This window comes from Cuculus canorus, chromosome 15, assembly GCF_017976375.1.
Source record: "Cuculus canorus isolate bCucCan1 chromosome 15, bCucCan1.pri, whole genome shotgun sequence".
Lineage (NCBI taxonomy): Eukaryota > Metazoa > Chordata > Aves > Cuculiformes > Cuculidae > Cuculus > Cuculus canorus.
The window spans coordinates 7,678,385-7,697,981 of NC_071415.1; the positions used below are offsets into that span (position 1 = coordinate 7,678,385).

The 19,597-nt window shown below is 47.5% G+C and overlaps 1 protein-coding gene across 10 annotated transcripts in view; it reads right to left on the reverse strand.

The window, feature by feature from the left end:
• TNRC6A (trinucleotide repeat containing adaptor 6A) overlaps positions 1-14,980 on the reverse strand; it is a 43,416-nt gene extending 28,436 nt beyond the window's left edge. For 5 of the 10 annotated variants that reach the window (XM_054080096.1, XM_054080100.1, XM_054080098.1 and 2 more), the window contains exons 1-4: positions 14,792-14,980; positions 13,857-13,904; positions 4,057-4,147; positions 2,487-2,509 (exon numbers count right to left, since the gene is read on the reverse strand). In XM_054080096.1, coding sequence (XP_053936071.1) covers positions 2,487-2,509; positions 4,057-4,147; positions 13,857-13,904; positions 14,792-14,796 — 167 coding nt within the window. In that variant the 5' untranslated portion in view covers positions 14,797-14,980. The remainder of the gene's footprint in view (positions 1-2,486; positions 2,510-4,056; positions 4,148-13,856; positions 13,905-14,791) is intronic. The other 5 variants (XM_054080102.1, XM_054080101.1, XM_054080097.1 and 2 more) reach the window with 2 other exon arrangements.
• Between the last annotated feature and the right edge of the window lie 4,617 nt (positions 14,981-19,597).

A 19,597-nucleotide genomic window follows, 5' to 3' on the forward strand; every position in this document is an offset into this window, starting at 1 on the left:
GCATACATGCATTTTTAATGACAATAGTGCAGGATTAAAATGCTGTTATACTTGTACCAGAAACATTTACAGTCGCAGCATCTTCGTTAGCTCCATTCCCAATCCCGAACAGAAAGAAGTCCACAATATTAACACCCTCAGCAGGCAGTCTTACAATGTTACACACGCACTGGTGCTACTTCACCTGGTGCGACAGCAATTTCTACCTTAGCTGAAACAGCATTTGGAGCCATCCCAACTACACTTAAGACCCAGAGCGACCCTCCCACCCCCGTAACCAGCAACTGCTCGGAAAGAAGGAACAGAACTCTGAATTACCCAGGGATCCTATACTCTTGCACTTTATCTTCAGCTCACGCACAGAATCAATTATTTAAGACATTAACGCGTTGGAAACTTGGAAACTAATGAAACATTAATTTGCATCCTGAATACAAGCAGGCAAAACTGTTGAAACAATGAACAAGCTATGCTTGACATAAGTGACGAATCCTGTTCCTACAGAAACTATTGCAAGAGTTGTATTATCTGCATCCCATTGGGGTCCTGCTTCTGCTTCAGGGCTGCTGGCGTGGGGCTCCTCAACAACTCCAAATTCCTGCTAAACTTCCCTAAATACCTTCTTAATAACAACCTAACATTACAGTTGGAGCTTAATAGTCCCATCAGCAAACATCAGGTCTCCAAGCAGAGGAAAACTGAAATGTCTTTATCCTGCAGAAGAAAGGCATCCTCTTTCTGTTTGAGGACCCCCATCAGGTGGAGCAGCACCTCGGCCCTTCCATCCTTACACTATTTTTAGCCCTTCACTCTTGCAGCCTCGGCCCTGGTGTGACGCACAGATGCCAGTGCAGCATAAGTACATGGGTCAGATGCTCGGTCAGAATGGGTGCCAGTAGTTATAGCAAGGATTTTATCATCTTCCCTCATCACTGTCTTTTCACACCCACTTATTACTTCAGAACCAAACCCAACCCCTTCACAATTCTTCAGATCTGGTATGTGATCTCAAAGGCTTTATGGCAGGAACAGAGAGAGGAACACAAGTGGTTAGCCTGTACTGCAAACGCAAGCCCACACACCACTTGGAAAAGAGTGCTTTAAAAAACTAAGTTAAGAGTATTTACTAATTACAATACACTTCCACGCTTCTATTAAATATTTGGTCCTGTGCCTGAAGTCACACAGACATCCCAAATGATTCCAGTGATCAGAGCCTGGCTGGAAGGGCCAGGACCTGCAGCCAGTCCATGAAACCCCCAGGACGGCTGCACATACGGGATGTGAGCGCCCATGGCATCACCGTAGGAGCAGTGCACAGTGCTCCTGCAGCCACCGTGCTCTGGCAGCTCCCTTTGCTTTCAGCGATCCCTACTCTGCAAAACATCAGACTCCTCGAAGCAGCCCACAGAACTCGAAGCGACAGGACCCAGGCTGCCCTCCTTCCCTCTGAAGAGCATCGCCCCGCGATGGGAACACGTCTCTGGATCCCCGCTATTTGGTACTGCAGCCCTTGGCAGGAGGATCGGCACAGTTTGTACGAGGAGAACCTGCCTCCTCCATTTAAACCACATGCACCCTAGCATGCTTCGCCACAGGCATGCCCCAGGAATGGACACTTCTATTTGTTCCTTGCCTCTTCTCAAGCGCAGCATGTCCTCCACCTTCACGCCAGAACAGCCCTTCAAAAGCTTTGGAGTTTCCCAACAGTAACTGCATCTCTGCTACATGGGGCACCTGAGCTGCTGCTTCGACCACTGCTCAAGTATTAAATTAAACTCAGTGTTCCCAGAAAATAGGGATTCAGTGAGCACTCCACAGGATCACTTGTGCAATTACTATTCACTTCCCAACTAACAGGTTATGAGCTAGAGTTAAAAAGAAAGCAAAAAAGAATCTTCACCTCCCCAGTACAGAAGCTCGTTGGGATGTGATCTGCATAAAACCCACAAACGCTCAGAATCCCAGCAGTGTTCCCTGCCTGTCCCTGAACATCGAAATGATGGCTTTCAGATACTGCCGTTTTGACGGTTCTGTCAGGATGAACCCTCCCCAGGGAACAGTTAAAACCAGATGTATCAATTACTTGTCTATTGAGCATTCCCAGCCCCAGTTGCACTTAGAATATTTGGGAACTAAGTTTCAAACGGCTTCATTACATGGATCTACACCTGATCATACCAGGAGCGTGTCCACGCTGCTCAAACAAAGCAAACAAGGGGAAGAACTCAAGGCATATTATGTACATGCCTGATGCTGTGTAAGCCATTACGAATGGAAAACAGGAAGAACAGAAGACTCCAGTCCCTGGCATAAAGCCTTGGTTGTCTCTCCTCTAGTCTTCTGTGGTAACTGCTTGACAAAGTGCAACTGAAGTTTCAAGGTTCCCATCCTTTACTTTGAGAAGAGCTTTCAGTGACCTGTCTGATTCAACGTGTTTAAAAAGCAGCAATAACACTGAATAGAAAGAACTGTAAAGTAACTTACCTTTGATTTTTTGTTCAATGGCCTAGAACAAGAAAAAAGAAATGTCAGTGATTGGTGCAGATAAGAAAATCCACATGTGCGTGTGCTGCTTCACAGAGCAACATCAGCTTCTGACTTCTCTCTTTTAAAACGCCTTAAAGTTATTTAATTGTCTCCTTCAGAAGCCTCTCTCTACCCCACCCTTGTCTATTATTCCTTCTGCCTCAAAAGCTGTTTAAATGTTAGAGGAGACAAAATTAATTTGAAAGATAACTACATGAAACAGCCTGAATTAAACTTGCAAATCACGACGTTTGAAGTGAGTTAAAACCATGCCTGGAAGCCAGGAACCTCCAGCACGTTCCCTGTGGAATGCAGCAGGGAAAGGGGAGGGGGGCAGACACTGCAAGTAAGAAAGAAAGTAAATGCAAAAGCTTTAAGTCTTTCATTTCTAAGATTGAACTGGTTACAGCTGTGACACGGCCAAGATGAGAGAGCTAATTGAATAACATTTTATCACAGGATGAAGATGGGGAGAGAAACATTTCTTGTATGGAAGCGCACCTTCATCGTGTGGTTTTACCTGTAAAACAGTGAATCTGACTGCATAAAGGACCTCTAAGAAGCACAAACCTTATGAGGAGCGCCTGAGGGACCTGGGGCTGTTTAGTCTGGAGAAAAGAGGTGTTTAAAAGACAAGTAGATGTCATCCTTGGGGAAATTGCTAAGTCTGCTTGCTGTCACCTGCAGAGAGGAACCTCTCATCTGAAATCTGAGCAAATCCCTCTGCAGGAGCATCCCTCCAGTTCTGCCTCATTCAAATTTGCTGCCAGACTAGCTTCCCCTCACTCTGTGCCGGTGCTCGATGAACGCCTTCACTCAGGCCACACACTGAGCTGACTGCTGGGTTCTGACTGTCTAACAAATACCCAGCACCAGTCAGCGGAACCAAAGAACAAGGGTTAAAGCAGGCTCACTCTGCTACCACCCGTCAGAAGACGCAAGTCTGAAACAGACATGTTTTTAAAAACAGATTTACAGGCTCCTCTCAGGCTCAGGATCAATATTTGGAATCAATGGCCTGTGATCAATATCTTGACAGTAAACAAAAATTCTGAAGTGTTTACAAGCACTTCTGCAATGTTTCCACACCAAACACCTTTGCTGTCAATATTTTCACTTTTACCCACTTCCCCTAACACCAATTCTGTTATGACACACGTGTCCCCACACTGAAGAATCAGATATATTAGAGTACAGACAAATCTGAAAGCCGCTATCTTAAAAAATGGTAATTTTATTCCGCTAATAAATGTGCTAAAACTGAGGAAGCTTTCAAACTTGAAGGTGCTTCAGCTGACAGCCAGGAGAAAGAATGGTCAGAAGAATATTTACTCCGCACAGAAATTGCACGCAAAGCCAGTTAGGATGTGCAAGACGTCAGCCACTGCTACGGAACTGACAGCACAGCTAAAGCTTAAAACACTACATTAACCCCCCCCCAGTAACAACAGCAAACCCAGGGTTTACTCATGATGACACAGAAGTAACCCATAAGCATGTTTGGTTTTTTTTTAATGTTCAACATACCTTTTTTTGAGCAGCTTCCTTCTTCTTCTTGTCTTCTTTTCTCTTTTTCCTTTCTTCCATCAACTGTTCTTCCTCTTCTTGCACGAAATCCCTGAACCACACAGTTTGTAATTAACTCTCCCAAAATATAATCTGGACACACTTAGATTCATTTTAGAACAATTATTTCACAGTGACACAGAAAGAACTGGGGAATTTTATTTCTAATTGGATAATATTTCTATAGGGACGATGTACTTTGACTGCAAACCACAAGTGACAAAACATTTTAAAAGCAGAAGCAGTGTCAGGCTACACAGAAGGTCTTCTTTATCCCCAAACTTACAATGAAGGCTCAGACACTCATTTGATTCAGTGCAAATTCAGACATTATTTAATCTCTACCTGCTATTTTGAATTTGAATGACTGAGCTTGCAGATATCAGTTCCCCACTGTCAAGCGCGATTGGCTCTGACCCAGCACAGAGCCAAGCCATGCTCAGCAGAACCCAAGTGCTGGGCTCCTCCCCAGCCACGCACACCCTCCTGCATCCAGGCTGGTGCCTGACAGCCCGGCTGCTGTCTGCAGCAGCTCACTGGTCCCCAGCGCTGCCTCTGCCCTGACACACCGCTGTATCACATCTGCCTGCCTGGCCAGGGAGCCAATTTGAGACGAGCCGTGTGTCTGCAAGGATCATGTTTCGGGAACAAAGGGCACACGAACACACAGGAACTGGCTCTGAAGAGCATGGGCAGACCAGAGCTCTCAGTAGCAGAGCAGTTTTAGAGCACCTTAAATGAGTCAGAAAATTAACTTGACAGAAGTGAAAACAAAACCTGTTACATGCATTTAAATGCACTTAATACAAAGCTTTACATGCTAAACCAGAAAGCTCAGCAGCAACATTACTTTCCTGATGAGGCTACTTAAAAATAGACTTCAGCAAATGCAAGGCAAAAGGGAGAAGAGATGGAGAATATAGAACGCAAGCACATTCAAAAGCTGTTAGGGTCAGCAGGAGCCAATACCTGCTACAGAGTTCAGGATAATGAAAACAAACGTTTCTCTAGGGTCATGCTTGGAGAGATGCAGTGATTCTTGGTAAGAATGAGAACAAACTCCACCAAACCCAACTGACAGAAAAGACTCTGGCAACAGGCAGGCAAAAAAGCACTTGGGCTAATGGTGCAAAAAGCTCTGACAATACAGACAGGAGAGTAAAGACAACTTTTCACAGAAAGCAGGATTCTGCAGTTTAGAACACAACAATGAAGTCAAATACAAAAATCAAACAGTGACAGCAGTTCAATCTTGTTATAACACTAGGACAGGGGGAGAGGGAGCTGACTAATATTCTATTCCTTCAAGGTTTGAGATCTGGAGAGCTCCCTTCAAAGGTTCTTCTTTGCCCTTTCAGGGTCAGGAACATTTCTAAGCTCAGAAGCATGGCAGTTTTTGGCCCACAAGCCCTGCCCATACAAGATTAAAAAAACAGGTTCAAGATGGTTTTCCAGACCTTTTCTGGAGCACACACCTAGGATACAGCATGCAGCCCTCTGGTGTCCCGACTCAATGATGGCTCCATCACGCACCCACCGCTCGCAGGGCAAACCATGACCTTCAGCCAAGCCCCAGTGCCTGTGATACTTGGAACTGCATGTGGGAACAGCTCCACACATGACAAGTTAAAGAAGATGACAGCAAATGTACTCCTTGAATACCCCTCACACATCAGCACTGGTCCTCTCTCTCAGCATTCCCTGTGTAAGGGGCGCTCTCCCAAACCTGAACACCCTTTCTATGGATCAGCTGCAGCAACAAGGTGCTCGGATGCAGAGCCACTGCAAAGATCTCTGGACAGCAAAAGCAAGCAGAGTCACACGGGTTATTTATCGCTGAAAAAGACAAAGCTGAGAAACAACTTATGGAAGGGAATCTACACCCCTGTTCATGAGGACTGGTCCTGTCTGCTGCCTCCCTCCAAATTCAGCTTTGAACACAAGCACTGTTCTTATCTTTACCACGCTTCTCACATTGAGCAGGGAAGAAGAGGAGAAGAGATTGTAATACACAATCACTATGAAGGCATTAAAATCTCCCTTAAGAAAAGCCTCCCTCATTTGAAGACACACTGTTACACAGACTCTTATCATCAAACAGAAGAAAACAAAACTTAGGGGGAAATGAACTGATAGTGTCCATAAGGGGCAGCGAAGAAGCAGTTTGCTTCTGCCTGGAGACCAGGCTTCTCTAACCAGAACTTCAGACCTCCAGATTCAAATAAGATAATTCTATATTTGTGTGTGTGATGAACAATGCCAAGTGCATACAGTAAAACGCAAGGTACTCCACAAATACTTAATGTTCATTGCTTATTTAGATACATTTAGATTTGGTGAACTGCACTTGTACCACAGCTCAAGTCCCTTCCAAATGAATGCAGGCAGCAGTTTGGGGGGTGTATATTTTCCTTTTAAATTCACACGACTTCCAGTTCCCAGGTTCCACTGTGGCAAACTGAGACAACATCCTCACTTTTTAATTTGACAAAGTGGAATTCTAGGCACCTTCCTCTCCTTGCAGGCAGTGCCTGTGGCAGCAGCACCAAACACCAGCTCACCAAGGCTCTTTACCACCCACCGTCCTCGCATTCTGCACAGCACTGTTCCTTTGGAAGAGGCGAGTGCCTCCCTATTGCTGCTTGTTTAGTTCTACCTTTAAACGTTAAAGCTGATCTCCGTCCTGTTGTGAGATTTGTCAGCGAAATGCTGAAAGCGGCTGTCCCCCAAGTACGGAAAATGCCATAATCCCCATAATGATATTTATATTCCAAAGTTTGTGCCCACTTGGCAATTATTTATATTAGTTTCAAACAAAAAGAGACATGGTAGCACTTTCTTTCCTGGGGCCCCGTGACCCCAGGGTGACACGCACTGGCTGTGCACATCTCAATGCGAGATGAGATGAGCTGCAAGAGTTCACAAGTGGGAATGGGCTGTCACTGTTGGACACAGTCAGCCAGTCTGGAACTTGCCCTGCCAGGCTCTGGAGCTCCAGGGAACAGCCTAGCTCCCTCACAACTGCCACATGAATTTACCATTTTGGCAAGCTGGACAAGGTCTATGGGTGCAAGTTAAACCCTTCGGATGCAGCGAGCATAGCCACGCTGCAGGACAGCGCTACAATTAACCAACAACAGTGAAGCCCTGCCCACACATAGTCTTTGCTGACAGCTGAACCTTTCTGAGAAGGTGGTCCTGCTGCCCCAGCACTCTTACATAAACACCGACCTGGAACACCAATTTGGATATGGCAATTAAGCCATCACAGCCTAAAGCAGAACTCCCGAATCTCCATCCCTGACAGCACCAAGTGCAAGCTTCCTTTATTCTTTCTAACACACTAAAGCGCCACCATCTCAACACACAGCAATGACTGTATTTATGCATCAAGTTCCAGTGCCCATTAGAACACATAACAAGCGACATTTTCCATGCTGCTCCCTGAGAAACAGAAGTGCTGTGCAGCATTTCCCATTTATCACTCTGGACTTTTAATAGCCCCCTATTCCTGCTAAGCACTCAGCACTTTGTTATTCCTTGTGTACAAACTATCAGAGTGTTGTGTTCCTTCGCAGCGCACAAGTTACGCCGCAGGAACCCAGCCTTGCAAGAACCCAAAGAAGTTCCTTTGCTGGGCTTTCCCCTACATCCGTGTAGATCTGAGCCATTGACCTTGTATGGCAAATGTGCTCAATGCAGCAGCACACTTGTCCATCAAAAAGCAACGACTGAGAATTCTGGTTCATAACATGAACGAAGAAAAAGATCGCTGTTATTTCTTCTACCAGCCAGCCAGCTTTCACTAACACACACACCGAGGGAATTTCCTGTTCCTCCTCTGTAATTGGATTAGCTTGCTCAAGGTTAAATGGTCTTAGCAGAAATGCAAACCTTATTTTTCAATTTAGATCAACTGACAATAAAATACCGCACCATATGAAATGCACATTGGAGACTGGAGCAAAGGCCTTCAGTCTGAACAGCTGAACTTGAAAGGTGCTTTATTTTCAGGTGAGACCACGTGAAAATGGACCTTGATCTCCAGAGGGACTGCACGTTTGATGGCTCTGAGAAACTGCTATTATCTCTGTAATTTTAAACAGCCTGTCAGATAAATATCTAATGTTATTTATTTTAAAATAATTTTCTGTCCAATTTTGTGTACCTCATGGTTGTTGTTTGCGTAAGGGGAAAAAATCAAAAAAATCCTTAAACATTTTACTCAATTAAGGCTTTTTTTTTTTTTTAAAACAGTCTTTTTAATCTTCTAGGGCAGGTACCACAAAGCACAATCTTGGGCAATTTTTGATATGAAGGTTTTCACTTCACTCCTATCACAATCACATGTCAGCAGCTTCGTTCTTCCTTCTCTCAGCACTCACTCTTGCTTCTCTGCCTTAAGTTCCGATAGCACTAATATTATTTTGTACGGCTTGATGCACTGTCTGGCTTGCAAACTGGGAAAAAGCTGTAGTGCTCCAAATGTAAACGTTTCAGGTAATATTTACATCAAATCACATTCCACTTACTATAGCTCTTGAAAGAAGCTCTGTTAACCTGCACCTCCAAAGCTCCAGCATGGCATTGTAAAGCTATCTCAGCTGAACAGACATTTAACCTCCACTCTCACATCACAGAAGAGGAGTATATTCATATTTTCCCTGGAAGGCGCACTGAGGATGCAGTAATTAACAACCGTGCTATAGTCATTGGTACAATATGCAAAAGGAAAACATGTTATACCACAATAAAATTACAATTCTAGCCCCTTCACTCGGGAAATTACAGTTACATGAAGAAATCTGACACAAATTAAGATCCAAGATGTAGCACTGCATTACTGTGGTTTAAAATTGGTACTCATCTCCGTGTGAAAGCTTCTTTGCTTGCACACAAACTTCAGCAGAGAAATAAACCTGGTGATCACTGTTGGTTAATGCTGGTTACTGGGCATTCCCCCTGACCAAACCACCCACACCACACAATGGCATATGCTGGGTCTCTGGGTTCTTCCAGCCAGCCCACACCGTCAGAACGGCCTCTCCGCCAGCGCCGCTGAAGATACCAGCAGCACTAGAGCTGCTCATATGCAGCATCTGCCAACCGAGCAGACCCCCCAGCCCTTTTCACACCGCCCCAAAGGAAGAGGGAGGCAGCACTTTTTCAGAGCCACTCTACTGCTTCCCATGCCCAGGGACACTTTTAGTGGCCTTGAGACTGGGAAGGGATTCTCCCAAAGGTGCTGCACGTTAGGTGTCCCTTGCAGTACTTCCACCACCACAAAGGCTGCGTGGTGTCGTTGCTCCAGCCCTAGAAACCAAGCAGACAGAGGGGCCAGACGCTGCTGGCCCAGCGCAGCAGGCACGCAGGGAGGCACATTCCTTTCTCACCGGACGAAGGAGAGCAGTTAAACATCCGCCAGCATCTAACGGCCCGGGTTTCTGATAGAAGGCAGAAAGATAACTATGGATTTTTACCTTCTACTCTTGGACTAGGTGAAGCAAACATTACATTAAGAATTAGAAGGGATTACACACAGTGGCTTTTGAAACCACTCTTAAAACTTCCAGTGAGAAATACATAAATGTTGAGGAAAATAAACAACTAAACCCTTTCCACCATTTGCTTTTCTCCTAGTTACAGATTAACTTGCAATGCCACAGGTGAATGCTGCCAGAGAACTGCAGTTCAGTATTTGGAATTGAAAGACCTTTAACAATTCTTTATAATCTGCATGCGCTGCAGATCCAACCCATGTCTGATATTCCACACAGACCTCCAAATGCCCTGCTGAGATTTCACATTTTGATAATTTTTCTGTATTTTGACCTAGTTCCCTAATCTTTTTGTAGGCACGCAATTACACACAACTCCCACTCCCTCTTTCTCTCTTTTTTACTAAACCATCATTATGCAAGAATCAATTATAAACATCTATTTTTGATTAAAAATGGATCCTCCAAGTCCTTTACCAGTAACTCCCACAAAATAATGCACAACACTAAAAGCGCACTCTGCAGTTTCATAGAACTGAAACCAGCACTCTGAAGTTCACAAAGGCCAAACAAAACCTGCCAGTGCCTGTAACGGAAACGCTCCGGGAACCAAACCCACTCAGCACTTTACACAGGAGCAACGAAAGCCTCAGGCAGCGATAACAAAACAAACCCACTTTATTTACAGATGTCGCATGTGTGTTAATTCTTTCCAGCTATTGACGTATAGAAGAGGTGCTGCCAGGCTAAAACCTGAAACAATTACTTCAATGAATAATTAACTACTAGATGTGTCAGTTATTTTCTTTTTTTGCTTTTAAATATCTCAGTCTTCAAATTATCACTCTAAAAGCAAAATGCTAGAATGCCATCTACCATGTCTGCCGCTACCAAGGACTTGGAATGCACTCATCTTTCCCATTTTCCTAGTACAGAAGCTGGCTCAGCAGAGCTATGATCCAAACTGCAGGCACTGTAAACACACCATGGTTCTGGAATAATATTTGTGTTACAGTCTTGCCCTGAAGTTTCGCCTGAGATGTTAACTGGTACACAAGCACACAAGACAGATCTCTCCCAAGAAGTTTATCATCTGAACACACAAGACTTGGACAGCAGCAATAAACAACCCCTATCATCACTCAGCAAATGGGAGCTGAAAACAACAGATTGAACTGCTTCTCCATAACCACACCGGTCACCCAGGGAATCCGCAACAGATGCATAAACCCCAATGCTGTTCAAGCCCAGCACCTTAACCATAAGGCTGCCCATCCTCTACCCTTCAGTTCCATTAATGAACTGCACCACACAGCAGCTTCACTGCACGGCCAGAAAAGGAAAGGTAAATGCAAGTTACCTCACAGGGACAACCTGACAAGTCCGCATGACCGGAACAGGGTGTGTAGAGGAGAAAGGAACGCATAATTTGCCCAAGTACCTCTAAAGGTCTTGACAAGTATGCACAGAATGCTGTCGCTGAAATAAACTCTCCCCACGCGACAGCAGTCATCTCCCATAAGAAAAAAAAAAAAAACATAACCCCAAAACCCAACAGAAAAGGCCATATTTCTCACGGTTTCTCTATGCCCCTGTCATCGAGCCATCTAATTTTCTCCAACAGTAAATAAGGAAAGCCCCATGGAAATATAGTGGTTGTTCTAACATGGAAGAGTTAAACAAAAATACAATGGTACAGCATTAACTTGGTAGAACACACGGATGAAACTTAGAGGTGTAGGGGATTTCAGGTAAGAAGTTTGGTGTCCCACAATAAGGACAGTCTCACGGCCACTGCGTATGGAATTCCCAGAGCAGAAACAATGGGGAATGACAGCAGCGCGTGATTCTTGTCTGCAATTTGCAGCCGTGTGAGGTGAGAGGCAAACTCGGGAGCTTGGAAAAAAAATGCAAATGTATTTCAGATCTTTACCTTCTCTCAGTCCCAAATAAGTGGGGTGGGAAAGCCTGCTTACCAGACAGAATTACAAGTTACTTCTTAGATCAGCAGCACTAAACGGTGATACTTAGTGGCTCTGATTTTAGCCAGTATAACCCTCCCACTGCTCCAGGTAACACCAGGCAGTCTTGCTCAGTGGCCAATCAAACCAGTTACATTAACTGGGGGCATCCTGGAACAATACAGCGGGCAACAGATGGATCTGAATTACTGCTGCCGATCATGCACTGTGCTTTATTCCCAAGACCAGGAACATTCACCTAGAACCAGCACGTGTGCACTTCCACGCAGACCCCATGAAGATTCTTTTCCAAAAGGCCAAACAAGCCGAATTGCTGATACTGAGTTTGAAACAATAATTGCTCCAACCAGACAAACAAGCTCCAGCAAAAGCTGTGATGTTTATCCTACCGCAAACCCAGCCTAGGCCAATTTTCCTGGCAAGATAAAGAATAATATTTGCTGCATGTTAATTTATAAGCATAAACTCCAAAGGTGAGGTGAGAACACACAGGAAGAAACACCAGCATCCCACAGAGTCTGAAGTCTGCGTATCACTGTAATTTTAGATTGAGTCAAACTGCAGCATGGGGCTGTACACCTTTCCCAGGAAAAGGCATTTGCTCTTTTACGACTTGACTGGATCACTGCAAATTCAATAGCATTGTAAATAACGACCTTAAAAAAAAAGAACCAGGCTCTCTGCAGAGTTCTAGATCAGTATCACAACTAACCAGGCCTGGCTGGGGTAGGTATGCCCGTCTTATCAGGCCATGCACTCACGTGATGAGAACTTGCTCACCAAACATAACCCAGTGAGAACACAGGCTTCTGAAAACAACTGGTACGTTAACGTTAACTTAAGACCAGTTCTGAGCCTTTTCAATGAACAACACATACACCCCCGAGCCAGAAAACACGGAGATCTGCTCCGTATTGGAATTCACCCCATGAACTTTGTTCTGCCCCAGCCTGCAGGAAGCACTGAGCTGGGGCAGTTTCACAGTTCACGCTTCCTCCTGTCTCTACCAGCCCAGTGAAAGCTCCCACAAACACAACAAGATCTGTTTGGAACTCAGCGCGCTGTCCACTTCAACAACACAGTTCTGAAGTCGCTGCTAGCAACATTTGTGCATCAAGAGCTTGCCAACCACTGCCAACCATTCCAATTTCTTCTACACAGCATTTTGGTACCTTGTGTGAGCAGATTGCTAAAAGAGTTGCAACATGAAATCACTCTCTTCAAGTAGAGTCCATTCAATTGTGATCTTGACATTCCAGTTAAAGCAACACACTGTGTGCCTTAGCAATTCCATACATTTCAACAACAAAATGGGGCAAAATATTCATGCTTAAGCATAGAACCAGAAAATGGAAGATGGGCGCGACAGAGGGAAAGCCGGTCAGTTTGCACAGCGCAATCGTAAAACAGTCTGGAAGCTGGAGACTGATCAGGCAGGGTAAAAGGAAAAAGCACGGAACCAGAAACTAGTATTCTCAGAGACACAGTGCATCAGCGTATCTCAAATTGCCCTCCTAGGAATCCCTTAAATGCCAGGGAACAAAGGTCCCCTTAACGACTAATTGAAAACAAATAGAAAAGAAAGTGGGGCAAAAGTCAAAAACAAAGAAAGTAAACAATGAAAGAGGCACCGCGCTAAAAACAAACGGTGCAGAAGAAACAACTCCTTGAACACAGAAGTGATGTGGATGGCTACCACAGAACTCCCGAGCAAAACGATCTGAAAAAGAAGCTGCCCGATCCACAAAGTGCTCAAACAAAGCCCCCACACTAAAGGGAAATTCAGCACCTTTAACATCTCATGGAGAAAGCGGCAAACTCGGACAGTTGTACAGCAACACGCAGGTTATCAGAGCTCAAAGCAAGAGCCCTCCCAAAACCATTCCTTTCCTCCCAACAATATTTGCCTGAACCGTAGAGGAAATAAAAGGAAACAAACCCTTCATTGATTTTTTTTTTCAGTTATTGTTAGATGCTACAACTTGGGACACCAAAGGAAGTTATTTTTCTCTTCAAAACCCGATTCTATTAAAGAAATTCTATTCTGAAATCTGACATTGTTATGCAGAAGAAAAACATGCCAAAAAGGTGTTTATGCTATAGAATTGACTAAAATTGCAGGGATTACCCTAGGCAATAGTCAAGCACGTTTTCAAATTCAGTTTTCTTTATCCTGACAATTAACACTAGATCGGAGCTGCAGATAAAGCCTTCAAAGATTTGTAGCCCCAGGGCAACTCCTGCTCTGAACTGTAAGAGAGAATTTAAACGAGCATCTTACCTGCTTAGTTTTCTTTCGACTTCTTTGGTAGCTTTAGCTTCCAATTCTCTGGAACAGAAAGCGGTGTAGGTTTCCATGTTAACAGTAAAGGAGAACAAAGCGAAAAACCTGCCAGGAGTGGGGTGCGGGGGGTCTGTGGGAAGGATGGATGGACAAGGGGTCTGTGGGCAAGGGGAGGATGGGGTAGGGGCTGCGGGGAGAGGGGACTGTGAGGACAAGGGAACGGAGAGAGGGATGGAGAAGAGAAGTTCGTGGGGACACACAAGGGGTCCATGGGAGGGAAAGGACGGGTTGGGGGGTCTCTAGGGAGGAAGGAATCCTCCGTGGGGAAGGGCGGACACGGGGCGGGGGTTCCGGGGGAGGGAAACGGGATCCCCAGGGAAGAGCAAGGGGAACGTCCCTGGGGAAGGCGGGGACGGGAAGGGGATCCACAGAGCGGGATCTGTGTGTGGACAGAGGAGGGGTCGGAGGGGGCCTGGAACGGGGGTCTATGGGGAGGGGAGGGACGGGAGAACCAGGGGAGGGGTCCCGGAGAACGGGTCCGTGGGGAGAGAGGGACGGAGCGGGGGGGTCCGTGGAGTGGGAAGGGGGCGGGATCCGTGGGGAGGAAGGCAAACGGGCGAGGATACTGGAGGGGGATACGGCGGGAGGGGGAGTCCGGGGGGGGGAGAGAGGAATGGGGGGTGTCTGTAGGGAGGTCCACGGGAACAGGGGGAACGGGGCGCGAATGTCCGTGAGGAGGAAGAGACAGAGGTGGGGATACGGGAGGGGGACACAGGGGGAGGGGGAGGATCCGGGGAGAGGGAAGGAGGAATAGGGGGGCGTAGGGGGGAAGCAGCCCGCTCGGTGCCCCCGGGCAGCCCCACCCCCCCTTCGGGAATGCGGAGGGGGGCCGGCGCTGCGGGAGCGGCGCTGCCGACGCCCGGTCCCGGTACCTCATGTATGTAAAGTGCTCGGTCGGTGCCGGCGCGGAGCGGGCCGGGCCCGGCGCTCTGCGGCGGCTCTAGACGGCCTGGGCCCCGCGCTGCGGAGCGGGAGGGCCCGGCTGCGGCTGCTGCAGCCCCGCCGCCATTTCCTGCCGCCTCAACCGGCCGCGTCCGGCCGCGCCGCACCGGAACCGGAATCGCGCAGCTACCGGAACCGGAACTCCGCCCGCCCCACGCTCCGCCGCTTCCGGGGCGCCGGCATGGAGGGGTGTGTATGGAGTCACAGTCGGAGAATCACGGTGTCACAGATCAGAGTCATAAAGCACAAAGACAGCGTTACAGATCACAGAGTCACGAAATGGTTTGCGCTGGAAGGGACCTCAAAGCCCACCCAGTCCAACCCCCGCCACGAGCAGGGACACCTCCCACTGGATCAGGGGCTCCAAGCCCCATCCAACCTGGCCTGGAACATCTCCAAGGATGGGGCAGCCGCCACTGCTCTGGGCAACCTGGGCCAGGGCTTCCCCACCCTCATCATGAAGAATGTCTTCCTAAGATCTCACCTAAATCTTCCCCCTTCCAATTTAAAGCCATCCTGTGTGCTATTCCTGCCCTCTGTGATCAAGAGCCTCTCCCCAGCTTTCCTGTAGTTCCTTTCAGTACTGCAAGATGCTCTAAAGTCTCCCCAGAGCCTTCTCCAGGCAGAACAACCTCAACTCTCTCAACCTGTCCATCTAGCAGAGGTGCTCCACCCCTTGGATCATCTCCATGGCCTCCTCTGGACTCGCTCCAGCTCCAACAGCTCCATGTCCTTCTTATGCTGGGGATTCCAGAACTAGACACAGGGCTTCAGGTGGGGTCTCACCAGAACGGAGCAGAGGGGTAGAATCCCCTCCCTCGCTCTGCTGGCCACACTTCTTTTGATGCAGCCCAGGACATGGTTGCTTTCTGGGCTGCGAGTGCACATTGCCGGCTCATGTTGAGCTTCTCATCAACCAGCACCCCAAGCCCTCCTTTGAGGGCTGCTCTCGAACACATCATCCCCCATCCTGTATTGAAACTGCAGGTTGCCATGTCCCAGGTGTAGGACCTTTCACTTGAACTTGTTGAACCTCATAAGGCTCTCATAGTCCTACTTCTCCAGCTTGTCCAGGTCTCTCTGGATGACATCCCATCTTTCTGGTGTGATAACCACCCCACTCAGCTTGGTGTCACCTGCAAACTTGCTGAGGGTGCCCTTGATCTCACTGTCAATATCGTTGATGAAAACATTAAGCAGCACTGGTCCCAGTAGGGACCCCTGGGGAGCACCACTTGTCATGGACACCGGAAGAAGACCCTCTGCTATTAAAGATGAGCAGTTATGACAATGTAGCCTGGCCAGTAAGGGTATTTTCTTCCTCTTCTTAAAGGCTTAATTACAGTGTGCATTGCTGTGCGCCGAACACGCACGTGCAGGAAGTCAGTGTATGATCTTTTACACTCTTAAAAGGGCACTGACAATTTGGAATGGGTTTCTCAGCTTCTGTTATTAGCCTGCAAGTTAATTTTGGTCTTGTTCATTTTTCTTCATATGAAAAAGCTTGGATTGTTGTGTAACAGCATGTGACGGAAAGCTGTTATTCCCTGACGTCTGCTCCAGCCTCCTGTTACTGTTTCATTCACAGCAGCCCTGTTTTATCTCTTTCGAGGCACTGCACTTGGCGTGGGAGGGCTGCTGTGAAGTCTGTCCTCAGCTGCGAAGGCTGTTGAATGTATTGTGTACTTCTGTTATGTCATTTCGTTAACTGCATTGTGCCACTGTCAATAAAACTCATAGTCAAGGTCTGTAGCTTGCTTTATTATTTTAAATTGTTCTCTAATTTTATTTATGCATGAGCTCCTAATGATTAGATGCTGTAGCGATTGCTGTTGGTCTGCCTTGCAGATCCTGCAGCTGATTATACGCTGTCAGCAGATCTGCTGCTCTGGCTAACCCTCCGTCATCTTGCATCCACATTGTGACCTTGCCTCTTTCACCCTGACAGGCAGCATTTCCTTTCAGCTGAACTTCCCCCCCCGCAGCTGGTGAACTCCTGGATACATCAGTGAAATTCAGGCACTCTCATCAGGAAGAACATTTTCTTCCAGAAGACAGAGAAGGTTGAACTTTGCCCATGCGAAGGACTGCCAGTCAACGCAGTGGTGCTCCATATGTGCTGTCAGCAGGGTAGAAGCAGCGCTAGGTCACCTCTCCTTCTTTTGAACCTTGCCAGCGCTGTGGAGCTACACATCGATGACCGTTCTGCTCTGAATTCAGCTTTCAGCATTTGACTTGTCCCCTCACAGAAGCTGCTGTGAACACGCACGTCTGTATAGCACAGTATGCTCTGGAACTGCGCTGGCTGTGCCCACTTCCAGCAGAAGCAAGACAGCTGCAGGAGGAGCAGTCCACGAAAGAACTGTGCTCAGGCCCACACTCCAGCTATGTCTCTGAGCTCCTGTTGTCCCTTCTGATTTCCACGCTGCTCTTAAGAGCGAGGCAATCCATTAGGTCACCTCTAGAATATGTTCAATGTTAATCACCTACTCTTGGCTTTTGTATTCATACATGTTTTGTTGAGCGTAAGGTTATTCGGGAGCCAAGGTCTGAGTCACCTTCTCTCCTGCTTACTACATTTTTTTAGTTCGCTCTTTGTTCTTCTGTGCTTACTGGAGCTTGGGCCTCTGGATTTCCTTGCTGAGGTCCTGAGTTTCTGATTCTGCCAGCAAAGGGGAGGCAAATAGCACCTCTGCACTTAGAGATGTGTAACTCTCTGGGTTGGGAGCAGCTCCCAACTGATGAGTAGATCAGTCCTTAACACCCCCATTTTCCTCCTTGGCTCACTGTCTTTAGGTGTGCTCTGGGTGCTGTATGCAGGGAGGAATCCAGCTAACGCCGCGGTGACCCTCCCTCCACACCCTGTCGCTGCTGCCCCTTGAAGACAAACTGCCCATTGGTGTTACTGCTCAGTGGTGGCATCGACAAATGTCCACCTGGGCTGAGGCCCTGGGCACATATTGCTGTGGTAAACGATGACTCGGTTTGGAGATACTTATCGTCTGGGTCTGCTGGAGTCTTCCATCCACCCCACCTCCCTTTCCCTGCAGAGATGGGAGGTGTTTGGAAGCTGTGGCTCTTGGTCTCTCACGTGCCTGGGCAGAAGCAGGCTCTGGCTGCTCAGCAGCCACCGTCTTGACCTGCCTGCACCTCTTCCCACTGCTGGGAGCGGGAGGATGAGTGGAGGGGCTGCGGTGGGTAGGGATTGCAGGGAACTGTGGGAAAAGCTTCCCTGCCTTCAGCAGGCACAGGATTGACCTCACTGCTGGGAAGGGTGTAAGCAAGGGCTCCCTGTGCCAGGGAGGGGCTTCCCGCAGCATCCGGCATGCTCACGGCACAGATGCTGGCTCTGCAGCTTCCCTGCCTGCTCCAAGAGGAACAAGGAACTAATGGCCTCAAGCTCCGCCAGGGGAGGTTCAGGCTGGACATCAGGAAAAAAAATTTCACGGAAAGGGTCATTGGGCACTGGCAGAGGCTGCCCAGGGAGGGAGTTGAGTCACTTTCCCTGGAGGTGTTTAAGGGAAGGGTGGATGAGATGCTGAGGGGCATGGTTTAGGGAGTGTTAGGAGTGGCTGGACTCGATGACCCAGTGGGTCCCTTCCAACCTGGTGATTCTATGATTCTAAGGAAGGTCTGGGACCGGGGAAGCACCATGTTTTGTGTTAGTGCTGCAATCAGACTGGCAGCCACGTTCTGTGACATGTTCAAATGGTGCACTCTGGTCATACATCAAACTAGGAATTATGGAAACAACCATGCAAGGGCAATGGACCCACTCTGCCCTCAGGCTGCTGCCCGGCTGGGTCCGTGCAGCTCCTTTCTGGGCAGCATCCTCAAATGTCTTTTCCCAGCGACAGCAGCCACCGCCTGCACCCTGCCACACACACAGGTCCTGCCGCCTTCAGATCGTCATTAACTTTTTAATTAGGGTTTTCATATAATCAGAGCGAGAGAATAAACTGCAGGAAACAGAAACGTACTGAATGAAAACAGTTAAAAAGGAGCTGGCGCCATCTCAACGCTTCCCAGCCCTCCGCCCTTCCCCTTCATCTGCAGTTTGCTGTCAAGGCTTCACGCAAAATGAAGGCTGCAGTGCGGAGTTGGGAAGAAAAATACTTTCTGCTTAATGTCTGAGGAAAACAAAGCAAGGGGCTGCTTTCGTAAGGCACAGTGAGAGGTGTGGGCCTGAGGAGAATTTCCATCCAGAACCCTTTGCCAGCATCATTGCACGAAAGGAAGACTCTTGTCTCGAGCAAACCTGATTGCTTTCAAAATTGCGCTTGACTTAAATAATCTAAATGGGCTGATCTGGCAGAGAGGGGCAGAGAGCCGCCTGTTAGCATGGAGGCTCTGTGCATTACTGTGCTGCAAGGCTCCTCTCTCCGTTCACTGTAAAGGCTTTATTTACAGGAGGTGTTTGTAGAGCTATTTAAAACTTGCCCCACCGATGGGAAGAGTGAGATGAAGGTAATGAACAGGCGGTGCCTGCTCATGAAAACAATGCCTGTCCCGGGTAGCACTGTTAAGTCAGCCGGAATATTTACGTGAGTGCGGAATGTTTGGGTCTCCATAGAATCCTTAATTAAGAGGAAAACCACAAATGACAAAGTTGGAAGTTGCTAACACAAAACGTTCAGCTTGCTTTCCAAACAGAGCTGGAAAACAGTGAGGAAAGCCTTCTGCTAAGGCTGGTGATCAAGCAGGCTGTGCCTGTTCGCAGGCTGCATCAGCAAACA